Raw genomic sequence first — 19,604 nt, 5'->3', positions numbered from 1 at the left:
CAGAATTTGACATCAATGGCCAAAAACTCTGGGGTAAAACACATAGTTAGACAAATATTTCAAATTGCTGTGAAGTTCACTTACCTGGTTTTAAAACACTTAACGAAGTTTCACTTGGGATATTCATCATACATTGCTGATGTTTATGTTCTCCATCAACACATGTTAAAGAAGTGCAGACTGAAAATTCTTTATTTTTGCCTAGTAGGACTTTATCAAATCCTCCACTTTTTTCAGAAAGTAGGCAGAGATCTGGCATTTAAAAAAGTGAAAATATCAGTAACTTTTTCAGAACAATATGTCAGAACCATGTTAGCTAAAACTATATTATAAATGGTGAAAGAGTCAACTAAAAGTAATGGAAATGATTTAAAATCAGACAAGACAATAAGAACATATTCAATATTTGTCAATTACATTCTGATTTTGGAGATTAGTTGAATCTTTCAAATTAATTGAAGACAGACAAACACGTGTATAATTTCTCCCCTTATCCTATAACCTATTCAATTAAATTTTGATTGCATCCTTACTAAGTCTTCACAAAATTTCGATTTTGAAAAAGAAAGTAAATCTCTCAACCATTATGTTCCATTGAGCAGCAGAGACAGTAAACTCTTGGGCTGGGGATGGTCTTTGCCGGTCACTTGCATGGCTTGAATGTTACTTGCAACTTGCCAGTTCAAGCCTGAATGTTGAGTATGGTGATGGATGGATATTTCTTGGACTGGAGCCTGTTACAAGTGGTGTTCCACGGTGATAATTGCTGGGTCCACTTTTGTTTGTCATTTATATAAATGATTTAGTTGAGAATATAGGAAGTATGGTTAGTAAGTTTGCAGATGACACTAAAATTGGTGGTATAGTGGAGGTTATTTAAGATTACAAAGAGATCTTGATCATTTGGATGAATGGACTGAGGAGTGGCAGATGGCGTTCAATTTGGATATTTAGTGACATATTGCATTTTGGCAAAAAAAATTGGGACAGATGTTATACAATTAAAAGTAGAGCCTTGGGTAATGTTGTAGAACAGAGACCTAGGGGTACAGGTACATAATTCTTTGAAGTTTACATCACATGTAGTGGTTAAAAAGGCACTTAGCACACTTGTCTTCATTGCTCAGACCTTTGAGTATAGAGTTGGGAAGTCATGATGAGGAAATACAGGACGTTGGTGAGGCTTCTTCTGGAGTACTGTGTCCAGATCTGGTCACCTTGTTATAGGAAGGATATTATCAAGCAGGAGAGAGAGTTCAGAAGAGGTTTACCAGAATATTGCTGGGTATGGAAGTTCTGAGTTAAAATGAAAGGCTGGATAGACTGGGACTTTTTTCAGTGGAGCATTGAAGATTGAGGGGTAACCTTATAGAGGTTTCTAAAATAATGATGGGTATTGATAAGGTGAATGGCAGGTGTCTTTTCCCTATGGTAGGGAATTTTAAGAAGAGAGGGCATATTTTGAAGGTGAGAGGAGAAAAATTTAAAAAGGACATGGGGGCAACATTTTCTTTAAAAAGTGGTTTACATATGGAATGAATTTCCAGAAGAAGTGGTGTATGCGGATATAGTTACAATGTTTAAAAGACATTTGCTTAAGTGCATGAATAAGAAAGGTTTTGAGGAATATGGGTGAAGCACAGGCAGGTAGGACTGATTTAGTTTGGGAACTTGGTCGACATCGACTAGTTGGAACGAAGGGTTTGTTTCCGTACTGTATGACTGCATAACTAACTTTTCTTAAAACACATCTCACATTCTGACACTTCTGAAAACATTAAATATGCAAAGGGGTATTAAAATAATATTGGATATTACATTAATTTTAGACATCAATATTGGAGAACTTTGCAGCACCAAAACAAGCCATTTGCCATTACATTTTGCAGTATTTTACACCTCACCTAGTTCTACTCCAGATCCCTGCTTATATTCATCAATGTTCTCTTTGTCAAGAAACCACTCAATTCCTTTTTAAAAGATCTTATGAAATTGGTTCAAACAGTTTTATTTGGATCTTTTCCAATCAAAACACTTACTTCCCAAGAGTATTTATCAGAAGAAGAATTGTACAAGGCAGGGCAGGTGACTAAGGTGTCAGTGAGGGAGCATTTTGGGGCCAGCGACCATAATTCTATTGTTTTAAAATAGTGATGGAAAAGGATAGACCAGATCTAAAAGTTGAAGCTCTAAATTGGAGAAAGACCAATTTTGACGGTATTAGGTAAGAACTTTTGAAAGCTGATTGGAGGCAGATGTTCGCAGGTAAAAGGGACAGCTGGAAAATGGGAAGCCTTCAGAAATGAGATAACAAGAATCCAGAGAAAATATATTCCTGTCAGGGTGGAAGGGGAGACTGATAGGTATAGGAAATACTGGATGACTAAAGAAATTGAGGGTTTGGTTAAGAAAAAGAAGGAAGCTTATGTCAGGTATAGACTGGATAGATCAAGTGAATCCTTAGAAGAGTATAAAGGAAGTAGGAGTATACTTAAGAGGGAAATCAGGAGAGCAAAACGGGGACATGAGACAGCTTTGGCAAATAGAATTAAGGAGAATCCTAAAAGGTTTTTACAAACATTAAGGACAAAAGGGTAACTAGGGAGAGAATAGGGCCCCTCAAAGATCAGCAAGGCGGCCTTTGTGTGGAGCCACAGAAAATGGGAGAGATAGTAAATGAATATTTTGCATCAGTATTTACTGTGGAAAAGGATATGGAAGATATAGACTATAGGGAAAATAGATGGTGACATCTTGCAAAACATCCAGATTACAGAGGAGGATGTACTGGATGTTTTGAAACGGTTAAAGGTGAATAAATCCCCAGGATCTGATCAGGTGTACCCAAGAACTCGGTGGGAAGCTAGAGAAGTGATTGCTGGGCCTCTTGCTGAGATATTTGTATCATCGATAGTCACAGGTGAGGTGCCGGAAGACTGGAGGTTGGCAAACGTGGTGCCACTGTTTAAGAAGGGCGGTAAAGACAAGCCAGGGAACTATAGACCGGTGAGCCTGACCTCGGTGGTAGGCAAGCTGTTGGAGGGATTCCTGAGGGACAGGATGTACATGTATTTGGAAAGGCAAGGACTGATTTGGGATAGTCAACATGGCTTTGTGCGTGGGAAATCATGTCTCACAAACTTGATTGAGTTTTTTGAAGAAGTAACAAAGATGATTGATGAGGGCAGAGCAGTAGATATGATCTACATGGACTTCAGTAAAGCGTTCGACAAGGTTCCGCATGGAAGACTGATTAGCCAGGTTAGATCTCATGGAATACAGGGAGAACTTGCCATTTGGATACAGAAGTGGCTCAAAAGGTAGAAGACAGAGGGTGTTGGTGGTGGAAGGTTGTTTTTCAGACTGGAGGCCTGTGACCAGTGGAGTGCCACAAGGATCGGTGCTAGGTCCTCTACTTTTTGTCATTTACATAAATGATTTGGATGCGAGCATGAGAGGTACAGTTAGTAAGTTTGCAGTTGACACCAAAATTGGAGGTGTAGTGGACAGCGAAGAGGGTTACCTCAGATTACAACAGGATCTGGACCAGATGGGCCAATGGGCTGAGAAGTGGCAGATGGAGTTTAATTCAGATAAATTCAAGGTGCTGCATTTTGGGAAAGCAAATCTTAGCAGGACTTATACACTTAATGGTAAGGTCCTAGGGAGTGTTGCTGAACAAAGAGACCTTGAAGTGCAGGTTCATAGCTCCTTGAAAGTGGAGTCACAGGTCGATAGGATAGTGAAGGTGGTGTTGGGTATGCTTTCCTTTATTGGTCAGAGTATTGAGTACAGGAGTTGGGAGGTCATGATGCGGCTGTACAGGATATTGATTAGGCCACTGTTGGAATATTGCATGCAATTCTGGTCTCCTTCCTATCAGAAAGATGTTGTGAAATTTGAAAGGGTTCAGAAAAGATTTACAAGGATGTTGCCAGGGTTGGAGGATTTGAGCTACAGGGGGCGGCTGAACAGGCTGGGGCTGTTTTCCCTGGAGCGTCGGAGGCTGAGGGGTGATCTTATAGAGGTTTACAAAATTATGAGGGGCATGGACAGGATAAATAGACAAATCTTTTCCCTGGGGTCAGGGAGTTCAGAACTAGAGGGTATAGGTTTAGGGTGAGAGGGGGAAGATATAAAAGAGACCTAAGGGGCAACATTTTCACACACAAGGTGGTACGTGTATGGAATGAGCTGCCAGAGGATGTGGTGGAGGCTGATATAATTTCAACATTTAAGAGACATTTGGATGGGTATATGAATAGGAAGGGTTTGGAGGGATATGGGCCGGGTGCTGGCAGGTGGGACTAGATTGGGTTGGGATATCTGGTCGGCATGGACGGGTTGGACCGAAGGGTCTGTTTCCATGCTGCACATCTCTATGACTATGACTCTAATTCATGTTTTCTCTGTTACTTCATTGACAAAAGCAAACACTTCTACCTTATCACAAGTATACTTTCTAACATCAGAAATTGGAAGCTCAATTGGCTGACTGAACTAGCAGCATATTCACCAGATCCACGATTATATTACTTGGCTTAATTGTTATGATCAATGCATACCAAACTGCCCATGCTGGTTTATAAAAAGCTCAGTGACACTGTATGCAATAACCGTTCGAGGTGGGATCTCCAACACAACCTCTGTATCTTTGGATATAGTACCATCATCATTTGCTGTAACCTACAAAACACAAGCAGCTCAGAAATCTGTTCCAATTCACAAAGAAACATTTTTCAACAGGATAACATTTAAAACCACTATTGCTACTCATGACCAATAAATCTGTAAACTGTTTTTTTTTTTAAAATGCGTTTTGGAGCCTTGCTTTCACTTTTATGCCAAACCTCCTTTTACAGATTAATGTTTGGAGCAAAGATATAATTTTACATCTGCTGGTACCACCCTCTGATCTCAACTAACCAGACCCCTCTGAGGTCTCCTCATGGCTCCATGGGATCAGCTTCAACTTTGTTGTGTGCTACATTGGAAAGGTGTTTGGCTGAGGGCAGCAATATGGCTCAACAATTTCCCTCATTGTATTTAGAGCATCAGGTTGAGTTTGGCAGAAGGAGAGAAGAGGAGAAAGCATCTTTCCTCCTATCTAGTGAATCTACATGAGAAAAGGATATAAAATGGGATGACATTTCAGGTGTGGAAGCAAAACATGGATTTGCATTATTGATGCATAAAGGATGGATGCAAAGTGCAGGGTCAGAAGGCAGTGAGAATCCGCAGAACCACAGTCAAAATGAAAACTTTCAGGGTGCAGGGGTGTCGGTCAGAAGGGGAGAACAGCTGGAAGTAACACCTAATACATTCCCATCTCCACTGCTTCATGTCTTTCATGATTGGTCCCTTGATAGGGATATGGGCAAAATGGTATACTGCAACTCGGTATGATCTCAATAGAGATGAGAAGCAGGCATTTACTAAAAGTATGAAATCGCAAGTTATACTGATTTAAAACAAAGGAAGAGTTTTATTACACAGAAACCAAAGAATGTGAATCTTACTTACCTATGTTAAAATATTGAAAGCACATAAAATGCAATTACTTATAAGCTAATGATTGCTGGGCCCCTTGCTGAGATATTTGTATCATCGATAGTCACAGGTGAGGTGCCAGAAGACTGGAGGTTGGCTAACGTGGTACCATTATTTAAGAAAGATGATAAGAACAAGCCAGGGAACTATCGACTGGTGAGCCTGACCTCAGTGGTGGGCAAGTTGTTGAGGGAATCCTTAGGGACAGGATGTACATGTACTTGGAGAGGCAAGGACTGATTAGGGATAGTCAACATGGCTTTGTGTGTGGGAAATCATGTCTCACAAGCTTGATTGAGTTTTTTGAGAAAGTAACAAAGAGGATTGTTGAGGGGAGAGCAGTAGATGTGATCTATATGGACTTCAGTAAGGCATTCGACAAGGTTCCCCATGGGAGACTGGTTAGCAAGGTTAGATCTCACAGCATACAGTGGGAACTAGCCATTTAGGTACAGAATTGGCTCAAAGATAAAAGACAGAGGGTATTGGTGGAGGGTTGTTTTTCAGACTGGAGGCCTGTGTCCAGTTGAGTGCCACAAGAATCAGCGTTGGGTCCACTACTTTTTATCATTTATATAAATGATTTGGATATGAACATAGGAGGTATAAGTGAGTAAGTTTGCAGATGACACCAAAATTGTAGTGGACAGCAAAGAGGGTTACCTCAGATTGCAATGGTATCTTGATCAGATGGGCCAGTGGGCTGAGAAGTGGCAGATGGAGTTTAATTCAGATAAATGTGAGGTGCAGCATTTTGGGAAAACATATGAGAGCAGGACTTATACACTTAATGGTAAGGTGCTGGGGAATGTTATTGAACAAAGACTTTGGGTTGCAGGTTCATAGCTTCTTGAAAGTAGAGTCACAGGTAGATAGGATAGTGAAAATGATGTTTGGTATGCTTTTCTTTATTGGTCAGAGCATTGAGAATAGGAGTTGGGAGGTCATGTTGTGGCTGTAAAGGACATTGGTTAGGCCACTTTCGGAATATTGCATGCAATTCTGGTCTAATTCCTATCAGGAGGATGTTGTGAAACTTGCAAGGGTTCAGAAAAGATATACAAGGATGTTGCCAGGGTTGGACTTGAGCTATGAGGAGAGGCTGAACAGGCTGGGGCTGTTTTCCCTGGAGCAAAGGCTGAGGGGTAACCTCAGAGGTTTATAAAATCATGAGGAGCATAGATAAGATAAATAGACAAAGGCTTTTTGCTGGGTTGGGGGAGTCCAGAACTAGAGGGCATAGGTTTAGGGTAAGAGGGGAAAAATATAAAACGGACCTAAGGGGCAATATTTTCATTCAAAGAGTGGTGCATGTATGAAATGAGCTGTCAGAGGAAGTGGAGGCTGGTACAACTGCAACATTTAAAAGGCACCTGGATGGGTATATGAATAGAAGGGTTTAGAGGGATATGGACCAAGTGTACCATCTGGGACTAGATTAGATTGGGATATCTGGTTGGCATGAACAAATTGGACTGAAGGGTCATGATTTATTTATCAAAAACTGGAAGATTCACTGCTTAGTGTCCTGGGCCTTTCATAAAATAGAACAGAATCCCTACAGTGTGGAAACAGGCCCTTTGACCAAGCAAGTCTACATCAACCCGCTGAATATCCCATCCAGACTCATTCCCCTGTTACACTACATTGACCCCTGACTACTGCACCTAACCTAAACATCCCTGAGCACTGAGCAATTTAACATGCACATCTTTAGATTGTGGGAGGAAACCGGGACACCCGGAGGAAATCCACACGGACACAGGGAGAATGTGCAAACTCCACACAGACAGTTGCCTGAGGCTGGAATCGAACCTGGGTCCCTGGCACTGTGAAGTTGCAATGCTATCCACTGAGCCACTTTCTCATAAGTCTGTCCCTTCAAACCTCATGCAACCTCCCTAAAGTTCTGAAACACCACCAGTATCTGAAGCATGGCCACCTCAGTTCAGAACTCTAGGTTCTCAGAGTCTTAAATTCTGGAGGTTTGCATTTAAAACGCTCTCTCAACAGTTGGCTGTAGAAGAAGTTCAAATCACTGTTATCAGAATAATTAAGTTAAGAAGAGAGCTTTAACCTTATTAGCTAACACCCAGAATTTCAAGCAAATTGTGCTGAAAGAGAAGTTTAGTTCACCACAACTTGTTCTAAATTCAAACCAAATTGCTGCAACACAATCACCATCCCCAGAATATACCACCTAGTGATCAGTTTGTTAACTGTCCCGCACTCCCCCCTTCTTAAAAAGGAACCGTCACTCCAAGATAACTGTTTTTAAATAAAATATAGAGTGTCACAATATTTGCAAAATTACAGAACAATTATTCATGTACTAAATGGTAATAATAAAATATTTTAAAGTTGCATCTGCTTGGAAAAGAAAAATTCCATCTGCACTGATTTTTCATGTTAATATTAATAACACATTCCATAGGTCTGCCTTTCCCTTCAGCTTATTTTTTTTGTTTAAATTATACTTATGTGAAGTAAACTCCCTTTTGTGAATTTTACAAAGCAATTTCCTTTCGAGCCACTAAACCTAATTTTGTACATTGATGCAATAAAGTATGGGAAGTGCTCCTAAAATGTTTACTACCCTGGTTTAGACTATGTCACACAAAAATGATTAATGTACCCTTGTCACAACACAATAAGTAGCAAAGGCTCACATTATTTTGCAATTTCATCTTGTTGATCCAGCTTATACAAGTTATTCACATATAAATTTGTAAATGCATTTTCAATTCAGCCAATTCCTGAGTTTTAAAAACCAATGCAGATGAAAAATGTCATTGGACAAGCTCCAGAGATCCATGCTATATGTAGCTAAAATGTTATGGCAACTACAGTGAGATACAAGCTTGTATTTCAGGGAACATACACACCTTCAATATTTTTGTTTTAAGTCCCAGCGCTCCACCACACTTTTCTTCAATTTGCAAATGTTCGGAAATGGAGCACTTTTGGGAGGTGATAATCTTTTCATTTACCACACACAAAATTTCTCTTTTTTCACTGGTTTGCTGGACAAAAGGGTGATCCAAATTTAAAGACCTGGAAAAGCAAGTAGGGGAAATTACTTTTTTTTTCTTTCGTTGCCACTAACCTTTATACTAGTCACATGTAGATGTGAGCAAGTATCAAAAGTATTCTGGAAAGTAGGCCTGTTTAAAAAAAGTAAGTCGGACACTGGAAATTCTGCAATGGATGATGCATCTTCAAACCCCCCTGACCTTAGCTATAAAGCAGAAGTCAGGAGTGTGATGCAACATTCTCCATTGCCTGGACAGTGCAGCTTCAACAACATAAGAAGCTTGAAATTATCCAAGTGGAATGCAGTACACATGATCAGTCACCCACACAACACTTTAAACATTCAATCCCTCCTCCATCAATGCACAGCGTGAAATATCTCCAAGATGAAGTACAGAAAATCTCAGTCTCATTAGAATGCACTGTTCCTTGACTATTAGCGGGCCAAAAACTTGGCTTCCTAACAACACTGTGGATGTAAATACCAAAAGTACCACAGCATTCAAGAGGGCAACTCTGCAGCATTTTATCAAGTGCAATTGGGGTGGACAAATGTAGTTCTTGCTAGCAACCCTTTTATCCCCAAAAACCAGGGGAAAGTTGACTGTAAAGATTGTCTCGAATACTTTATGCTATATTACATAATGCCCAATGTAATAGTTAGGGAAGAGGCTAGCAAACAGCAGTGAGAAAAAGCACTTTATACAGTCTTAGGGTGTCTCAATGTAATGAAGTACTTTGGGCGTGTTGTGACTGATGTAATGTAGTATTATCAGCAGTCTATCTGCGCCCAGCAAGATCCCAAAAAAGGCAACTAAATAAAATAACCGGATCATATGTATTTGAATATTGCTGGAGTGATAAATATTGACCTGGATACTGGGAGAGCTCTCCAGCTTCTTTTTAGATGAGTGTCAAATGATTGTTTATACCTGCACAAGATGGCAGAAGGGACATTTTGATGTCACATCCAAATGTCAAACAGCATGGCGCTTTTTCAGTACAGCATTACACTGCTCACCTAATTTGGGGGGCGGGGGGGGGTCAAGTACCTGGAATGGGCGAGCACAGTTACTGAGCTCAACTTATGTATGTAGATCAGCCAAAAATTGATGGAACTTTAGAAAAACTTAATGTTTTGCCTTTAGTCATGTAATAATTTATCTTGAAAATGAAAGACTTTAAAAACATTACAATGCACTAAATCAGAAGACTAACATTGTTACAAATGAGGTTTATGGAATTGTTTTCACTACTCTGTCTTTAATGTAGGATAAAACTGAAGGAGTCATGTAACTTGTTCCAAACTTGCCTACCGGAGACCTCAGTAATGTAGCTGTTAAAGGTTATACTGCTGGACTGAGGTGCAAGGTGTTCACATTAGGAGACAATGACAGTAGCATCTATATTTACAATAGCTTGGCTGTATCATGTCCACCAAGACATGAAAGAGATTACAACTTGTTTAAAACAAAAAACTGTACTTCATTTTAATAGTAGACTTAGCGGGACTTTAAATGGCTACTACAGACCACAGAAATGTAAACAGATACTTAGAGTCATAGAGATTTATTGTATTTAGATTGTAAAGCAGAGAAAAATTGAGGGGATTTGAAAGGCAGCTGAATGATTTGCTAAATTTAGACGAGAGGGAGAATATTCAGGAAAACCCTCAACATGAACCTACAATGCTAGGGTAAAAATTACAAGGGTGGAAAAAAAGTAGAATGGGGGTAAACCATCACAGCTAAATATCATTTTGAACTGGGTCTGAGAAATCAAAAGTCTCCCTGAGGGCCACTGCAAAGTACAATTGTGAAGTGGGATTTTTGGTTATATTAAAAGTAGGGGAAAGCTGTTCTTAAGTTTAACATTAAGACTGCTTACAAAATAATGTTGAGTCCCTGTTGCTTTTGGTGTGCTTCTTACAATCGGTATCTTGAAACAGGAAATCTTGGGTCAACTGGAAGTTTGAATTTCCTTTTTTAAAATTAGAGGAATTACAACATTGATAGCATAATAACCAGTCCATTCCACCCGATAATTCTGAAATATTTGACCAGTTTTGGAAATTCTGGTGACAAAATGCTGGATTTTAAAAATTATGTTCGCAATTTATTAAGATGGAAGATGGCGAGTATGTTTATCAGCACATTTCCCCCACAAACAAAACAATAAAGTTATTCACTAGTATATCTGGGTATTCAGAAAGACACCCTTCATTGTATGAGAAAACCATTCAATGTCAATTGGTCTGAGACAGGGACAGGGTTCCCTGACACCAATTGAGAGGCTTTAGAAACAGGACTGTTGGATTTCTGGATAAGAGTCTGTACAGGCAGGCACATTGTTGCAAGGCATGATCAACATGGTGATGTAGGGAGAGCATCTCTATTCAGTCTATTGAATAAGAGGCAGGAGATTTATTTAAATCAAGTAAGGTCGCCCACTGGTATGGGAATAACATGAAAAATTGGTGAGTTTATACCATTAGAGAAACTTAAGCTGTGCAACTTAACAAATTGGATCTTAAACCCTGCTCAGTATATTTTATTATTGAAACCAAACTTCATATCATCTTGGTGTTCAGTTCTCTTTTAAACTAATTAAAGAGGAAACCCTGAGACAGCATACATTCCAGAACTCAAGGACTGATTTCCCTTCAGTTCAGGTTATGCTAATTCACAAGGAGATATGGATATAGACAACATAAGGGAGTGACTACAACCAATGATACGGAAAATGTGCCCATGGAAGACCAACCTACACTTGTAGACAATCACATTTAAATAACACTGGAGTCTAATATTACCCAAGAATGAAATTAAAATAATTCCTGATCCTGAATTGACTATCCAGGAACAAATCCACTGTGGTAATACTGGAGAGATAGATATGGAGAGGAACATTTTCTTTACTGTTTCATTCAAATTCATGTGATAACATCGTCAGAAGAATCCCAAAGTATAAGAAACCATGATGAAGATTGCGTGTCATCGAACAATTAATGTCAGTGTAAACTACTGTACAGCATCATGCAAACTATTAAGTTAAATTTGGAAATTTACACCTGTTACTTTATTATGGAATAGGGCATGCCTTAACAAATTGTTGTATCAATTTCAGTAAAAATGAATTTTTTTTAAAATGTTCTGTAGGGTCACTGAACTCAAACAATACCTCTGTTTACTCTCTACAGATACTTTAAGACCTGCTGAGATTCTCTAGCAATTTCTGTTTTTGTGTGTTTCAGATTTCTAGTCACTTCAATTCTTGTTTTATGTTATTAATAACTGTCAACAACTGTTAAATTGACTTGGTTTTGTCTTAGCTTATTTGTGTTGCCACAAAACAATATATGTACCTGTTGTCATTTACCTTTTCTCAGCAATTTTTAAAAGCTGACTCAGGTCAATTTCTTGCTTTTTCAGGTTTCCAAAAGAAGATTCCAGTGCCACCGAGTCCTGACCGTCCAGGCTGAAGCTTAAATTGGCAATCTCAGCTTCCGTACCTGCCTCCACATTGTCTCCAAATTTTCCTTCATACTTGAGAAAGTCTGATTCAGTGACAGCTGCAAAACAAGGACCTTTTCAGCTCAATTACTGAAAGGACAAGTGAGCATTGTAGCAGTTGCTAACACATGACTGGTCCCCAGCATGCTTTCAATTAATCGTACATAAGCCAATTGTTCTGGTGAAGCCTCATGAATTTATGGTGACATTATTTGCTTATGAAAGTATATGACAATTAAATACAAAACAAAAATCAATTCAATAAATCCATTTTGTTATAGGGAGAGGGGACATAATGGGAGTCTGCTATCTTAGGTTAAAGTAAATAAGAATTGTTAGGCCTTATAATAGAATCACAGAATAGTCACAGCACAGAATGAGGCTATTTAGTCTGTCATGCCCTCCCGGAGCAATTCAACCAGTACCTAGCTCCTTCATAGTCATTGTGTCAAAATCCATCCATCAAAAGCTTTCTTGCTAATAACACTGAATTATACCTGAAACATTGCAACAATTCAAGAAGGAGGCTCACCACCATCCTCTCAAGGGCAATTAGGAATTGACAAAAAAAAATGCTTTCTTTGTAAAACAAACACCCACAAACCATGAATGAACAATAAAAATCACTCCCATGATCCTTCACTTTCTTCTTTATTCAGATAATGATCCTCTAATATCTAGAATGCCACTATTCATTTAATGTGCACTCCTCTCAACCTTGGGTAGTGCATTCCAAATTGTAACCACACCCTGCACTAAAAATAGCTTTAATCCAATTACCATTGCTCCTTTTTCCAATTACACAAAATCAATGTCTTCTCATTTTCAATCCTTCCACTAACTTTGCCCAGATCCCCATGATTTTGAATACCGCTATCAAATCTGCTTTCACACTTCTCTTTTTCAAAGTAAACAATACCAACTTCCTCACCTCTATTGACAAAAAGTCCCTCATTACTGGAAACATCCTCATCTTATCTTCAAACGTCATCTTCTAGCTTACCACTTGATGGTGAGCAAAAATAGTCAGGAAATCCTCACACTCTGAGTTTGATCGTAGAAAATGTTCAAAGATTGGTTGAAGTACATTTTTGAAAAAGGTAACGATCAATACAATTTTTAAAAAGGGGTTTGGCCCAGTACTTTATTCCTAATCAAGTATGCAATATACAATCTTAAATTCTTTACAACCTAATAATAAATTGTTTTAAATCAAGCCTTTTGATCCATCTTACTTTTTCTTTTAACTTCACATCACCCTATTATAGTATAAAGAATTTGGTTACATTCTTCATTTTGTTACCAACAACATCTCTTCTTCCTCAGGCAGCTGAGGAAATTTGACATGAGGGCGAATACCCTTGTCAACTTTTATAGGTGTGCCATCGAGAGCATTCTGTCTGGATGTATCAGTACCTGGTATTGCAACTATACCATTCACGATCAGAGACTGTTACAGAGAGTGGTGAACTCAGCCTGGACAATCACAAAGGCCAACCTCCCATCTAAAGAATCCATCTACCAGGCCCACTGTCAAGGAAAGGCCACCAGCGTTCTCAAAGATCCATTCCACGCTGGCAATGTTTTTCTACAATCTCTACCATCGGGGAGAAGGTACAGAAGCCTGAACACCAGCCAGTTTCGAACCAGTTTCTACCCTGCTGTGTTAGAATATTGAATAGACTCACAAAATCTTAACATTCGCCTCTACCTGGGTTTTTGATTTTGCCACTGTTTACCTATTATTTACTTATCTATGCTACTTAACTCTGATCTGCTTGTATTGCTCACAAGACAAAGTTTTTCACTGTATCCTGGTACACATGACAATAAATTCAATTCAATTCATGTGGCACTACCATCATGCTAAATGAGAAAGACTTCAATCAGATCTACCAGCTCCGCTATACACTTCGGGCCAGCAAGAGCAGAATTGTATTCAGCAATCTCTAATCTCTTGGTCTCGCACATTCCCCACTCTACCATCAAACCAGGAAATCAATGCTATTTCAATGAAGAATGCCAGGAGCAGCACAAGGCATACTTAAAAACCTGGTGAAGCTACAACACAGGAATACTTGTATACCCCATAGCATTTGCAGGAAATGATAGAAGAAACTAAGCAATTCCACAGCATTGGATTAGATCAAAGCTCTGAAGCCCTATCACATTCCAATTGTGAATGTTGGTGGACAATTATATGTAATGGACAATCAAGAGGATGAGGTGGTGACTCCCCAAATATCTCCATCCTCATCCAACACATCAAGGCAAAAAACAAGGCTTAAGTATTTGCACCCATATTCCAGAAGGGCCAACTGAATGGTCAGCTCAACCTCCTCCTGAGATTCCCAACAATACAGATGAGTTTTTAACGAATTGGATTCTTGGTATCACTTGGAATGAAATAGCTGAATGCAGAGATCCTGAGCCCTGATGACAATAGTATTATAGAAGTAGCAATAGTACTGAAGATGTGCTCCAGAAGAAGCCGTATGCCGTGACAAGTTGTTCCGGGGAGAGATGAGACTGTATGACAGCAGGACAGAGGCTAAGAAAACTGCAAGTGACTCACCTGCTGACTCCCTAAAGCCTGTCCATCATCTGCAAGGCACAAATGGAATGTTAAAAATAATCCCACTTACCTGGACCAGTGCACCTCCAATAGCCTGATACCAACAAAACAAAGCAGACCACTTGAGTGGAAACTCATCCATCACGGACACGCAGTAGCAGCAGTGTGTACTATCTACAAGGCGCACTGCAGAATTTCATCAAGGCTCTTTTGGCAGCACCTTTCAAACTCATGATTTTTTTACCACCAAGAAGCACAACAGCAGGGAATACATAACCGTTGTTCCTTCAGCGCTACTGGCTCAAAATCCTTAAAGTGTCTTCCAAACAGCACTGTGTCCCAACACTCTTAAGGACTACAGGTCACGTGCAGCTCACCACCTACTCCGAGGTAATTAGGAATATGCAATAAACATTGGCCTTGCCAGTGACACCCACATTCCATGAACAAATGAAAAGCTATTGTTCATATTAATTCCTGTGACATTTGTGCTCCTGTTAGCAGTGTTCAGCTCATAAAAACATTTCTGGTCACAGTGTTTGAAATAAATAAGCAGAAGCCACAAACTACCTTACTTGCTCAGTCTCAAGAGCTGTCACAGCCCTCTCCAACCAATTAAACATCAATTCAGGAAGCGTTGGCTTTAGAACAGGATTCCCAAGAGGACAGCAGTGTATTGTCCCCAAAGAAGATATTTGTACTTTGTACTGTTTTCAGATGAATGGCTTGACTGAAATTCAGCCAAGGTGAAAATTTGGAGTGTTACTTGTTTTAAAATGGCAGTGAAGAATATAATGAGAGATAATTGTTTGATAACACACAAGTGAGAGGAAGGTACAAAAGGAGTGTTAGAATAGATGCTTCAGAATTTTACAACAGCCCAGTTGAGTTCTAGTTTCACTCAGACATGAATCACGCCCTGTCCACCTTTCCTTCTGTATCTGTCAGGTAGGAGGGCAAAACGTCCAAAGCTGATTCTGCCTGCCATTTTCAAAGCTCCACAGCACTGCCTCAACTGTACAAAGAAATTTCCACTTCTAAACTCGATCAATTTATTTTTCAACCTTTTCTACTTCCTGAAACTCATTTTAAATAAAACTTCATGCAGCATGTATTCTTCTTTTTGCTGTGAATGAAGTTAAAGCCTCAAGTTGTTCTGCACATATCAGAAAATCTACGGCCACAGAAAGGAATCACTTCTCTCATGCCCAACATTTTACTAAGTCTCGACATTGAGTACTTGAAAATCAACCAAAAATCCATACCAGGTTTGATGGAACTGTCACCCATCAATATGTCTTGAAGGGTAAACGTGGATGGATAATATTTTGGTTTTTGCCAGAACCATCCCTTCTTCCTTTTTGTTACCAGATTCAGAAGCTGCAGTTTGTCAGAATCATTCAGGCTGTGAACAGGGATCAGGTCACCACTGCTCTCAATCTGTTTCACAAAACTGCTGGTCGCTTTTGCAAACATCTTCAGGAACTAACCACAAGCCTAAAACAAAAAAAAGACAATTAAAACTCTTGTTGCCATAGACTTAATCATTTAGCAGAGGACCTGTGCTCAGGCCCATAAAAGTTACACCTTGGGGTGGTTCAAAGCCACGAAGCAGTCCTGATGTGTATTCTGTCTCGAGAAAGAGAGAATCAGGCCCAGGCCATTTGAATGCAAGGGCCCTATAACAAAACCTAGTCCTACTTTTGCACATCTGTGCGCAGTGTTCTTGTAGTATTTGTGTATGCTTGAACAAAAAGTAGAAAATTAATCATCTTTCAAAATGAAATTATAAGCCATACATTAGGTTAAATGATAATTCCTATCCTACATAGACCTGATCTAAAACTTAAAGATCTAAGTTGGAGTAATTTCAATTTTGACAGTATTAGAACAGGCAAGAACATTCAAAGATTGATCGGAACAGGCTATTTGCAGGTAAAGGGATAGTTGGAGAGTGGGAGGCCCTCAAAAATGAGATAATGACTCCAGAAGCATTATGTCCCTGTTAGTGTGAAATGTAGGGAACGCTGGATGACTGGAGAAATTGACGTGCTGGCCAACAAAAAGTAAGAGGCATGCGTCAGGTACAGACAGCTGGGATCAAGTGAATCCCTGCAGCAGTATAAGGGCAGCAGGAGTCTATTGAAGAGGGAAATCAGGAGGGCAAAAAGGGGACATGAGATTGTATTCTCCTTAATCCTGTTTGCCAAAACTAAGAGATCTTACAAATATATTAAGGACAAACTAGTAATAAGGGAGAGAATAGGGGCCCTTAAAAGATCAACAAGGCCATCCATGTGTGGAACTGCAGAAGATGAATGAGATACTCTGAAGTATTTAGCATCAATATTTACCGTGGAGAAGGGACTACTTTCTAAACGGTGAGAAAATTCATAAAGGCAAAGTACAAAGGGATCTGGGAGTGCTAGTCCAGGATTCTCTAAAGGTAAACATGCAGGTTGAATCCATGATTAAGAAAGCGAATGCAATGTTGTCATTTATCTCAAGAGGGTTGGAATATAAAAGCACCGTTGTGCCGCTGAAACTTTATAAAGCTCTGGTTAGGCCCCATTTGGAGTACTGTGTCCAGTTTTGGTCCTCACACCTCAGAAAGGACATACTGGCACTGGAACGTGTCCAGCAGAGATTCACACGGATGATCCCTCACCATTAGGTGAGGAGACTAGGACCCATGGACACAGCCTTAGAATTAGAGGCGGTAAATTCAGAACAGAAACACGGAGACATTTCTTCAGCCAGAGAGTGATGGGCCTGTGGAATTCATTGCCGCAGAGTGCAGTGGAGGCCGGGACGCTAAATGTCTTCAAGGCCGAGATTGATAGATTCTTGTTGTCTGGAGGAATTAAGGGCTACGGGGAGAATGCGGGTAAGTGGAGTTGAAATGCACAGCCATGATTGAATGGCGAAGTGGACTCGATGGGCCGAATGGCCTTACTTCCATTCCTATGTCTTATGGTCAAAATGCATAAAAGGTGGATAAAACCTGGGACCTGATCAGATGTTGCCCAGAACTTTGTGGGAAATCAGGGAAGTGATTGTTGGGCCCCTTCCTTAGATATATGTATCAATAGTCAAGGGTGAGGTGCTGGAAGGCTGGAGGGTGAGTAATGTGTTGCCATTATTTTAGAAAGGTGGTGAGGGAAAGCCATGGAATTGTAGACTGGAGAGCCTGACATTAGTGCAAGGTGAGGCGTTGGAGGGGATTCGGAGGGGCAAGATTTACATGTATTAGGCAAGGCAAGGACATTGCTATGTTTTACTGTATTAAATTGTCCTTGTACATCAGTATCTTAGGGACATCACTGGTGAACACTGCTGCCTCACAGCACCAGGGGCCAGAGCTTAATAACCGCCTCAGGCAACTGCCTGTGTCTGCGTGGGCATCCTCCAGGTGCTCCAGTTTCCTCTCACAGCCAAAGATGTGTGGGTCAGGTGTAATTGGCCATACTAAAATTGCCCAGAGTGCCAGGTGCATTAGTCAGGGGTAAATATGGGGTAGGGGCAATGGGTCTGAGTGGGTTACTCTTCAGAGGGTCAGGCGTGGACTTGTTGGGCCGAAGGGCCTGTTTCCAGACTGTAATGGTCTGAATTGTGCTATACAGAACATGAAGTGGTTCTGTCGAAGTGTCGCTGCCACAATACAAGCGGAAAGTCTTGGATACTTAACGGATCATACGAGATCTCTGGACAGAGGTTAGGGGCTCAGGTCGGCGACCTTAACTTTAGATTTCAGCATCAGCGTAATTTTACTTCTGAATTACTACAATTTGTTTCGTTTCATTTGCAGATCGTTGTATTTACACGTTACCCTCTATTTTTTTTTAAAGGATCTGCGATGTTGTATCAACATAATCATAGGTTCAATGCCTTTGAGGACAAGATCCGCCAGAATCAGGGCGCGGTTCAGTCAATCATGAAGCTAAGCAGAAACCCGGCAAATTTCTACAGGGCTCTCTCAGAACTAACTGTAAGCAGATGTTTGCTGTTTTGGAGCCAGAAATAAACCGCGCGCTAGTTATAAAATCCTAATTCAGCAGATACAAAAGGAATGATACACAATACAGCGAAATACATATCTGTAAGAGGAAATTCACCAAATGCCAGTGAAATCTCCCGAGTGCAGAGTCGACCTTCTCCCAGACGTTAATTTTGTGCAGAGTCGCTCTCACCGTATACACTGCCCCGGGTGTAGCTGAATGTACAAGACCACGGCAAAATGTTATCGCACCTCACAAAAGCCAAGAGCGGTAAGGAGCACAAAGGGGGATCTCCCGGGGCTGAGTCACCAACAGCAGCTTGTCGCACTGACACCCACCTGCTCTCAGGCCGCCACACTCACACACACAAAGAGCTCAGCTTTGTGAACTTGCCCGCTTCCTGAAGATACTGGGCGGACCAGAGAGAATCATGACATGGTAATTGGGAAGGGAGTGTCCTCTTTGGCTGTGCAAGACAGCAGCTCAGTCGGTTCTGACCACTCTGTCCTTCTCAAAGTCCTACATCTCTCTTTGTCTACTCACTTGAAACTGCTTCACCACAATATAAAGCCCTTTTTAAAAATTAATCAAGCATATTTACATACATAGTTACTAAAGCAGCTCGGTTCTGTATAGTATCATATGAGCAAACAAACATTGAAATTTGACTGTATTCAGTGAACAAACCAAAAGCATTTGCTACTTGTACATTAATATATATACATTGATTTGAGGTACTGAGAGGGTATGATAACTGAACAAACCACAACATGAAGCATTGCATTACACTTCATTGGATAAGTGCTCTACTCAAACCTCCGGTCGCTAGTGAAGATTTGGGTCAGGGCATTGTACACGTCCTGACATCAGGGTTACACTGACAGCCAGAAGAGAGACCATTTCTTCCCCAAATTCCATGTTATCTTCTACTGACTC

The 19,604-nt window shown here is 40.3% G+C and overlaps 1 protein-coding gene across 3 annotated transcripts in view; it reads right to left on the bottom strand.

Annotated features, from left to right (window-relative positions):
• Positions 1 to 19,136, bottom strand: part of gsdmeb (gasdermin Eb) — a 35,515-nt gene extending 16,379 nt beyond the window's left edge. The window contains exons 1-6 of one of the 3 annotated variants that reach the window (XM_072575114.1): positions 19,007 to 19,136; positions 15,936 to 16,167; positions 11,962 to 12,154; positions 8,436 to 8,604; positions 4,566 to 4,686; positions 85 to 252 (exon numbers count right to left, since the gene is read on the bottom strand). In XM_072575114.1, the coding sequence (XP_072431215.1) occupies positions 85 to 252; positions 4,566 to 4,686; positions 8,436 to 8,604; positions 11,962 to 12,154; positions 15,936 to 16,146 (862 nt within the window). In that variant the 5' untranslated portion in view covers positions 16,147 to 16,167; positions 19,007 to 19,136. Of the gene's footprint in view, positions 1 to 84; positions 253 to 4,565; positions 4,687 to 8,435; positions 8,605 to 11,961; positions 12,155 to 15,935; positions 16,168 to 18,785 lie in introns of all 3 variants that reach the window. The other 2 variants (XM_072575115.1, XM_072575113.1) reach the window with 2 other exon arrangements.
• Positions 19,137 to 19,604: the final 468 nt, after the last annotated feature.

The sequence above is a fragment of the Chiloscyllium punctatum genome, chromosome 8, assembly GCF_047496795.1.
Source record: "Chiloscyllium punctatum isolate Juve2018m chromosome 8, sChiPun1.3, whole genome shotgun sequence".
Taxonomy (NCBI): Eukaryota; Metazoa; Chordata; class Chondrichthyes; order Orectolobiformes; family Hemiscylliidae; genus Chiloscyllium; species Chiloscyllium punctatum.
Note: the sequence above shows the minus strand (reverse complement) of the source record. Positions and strands in the feature narration are given on the sequence as shown.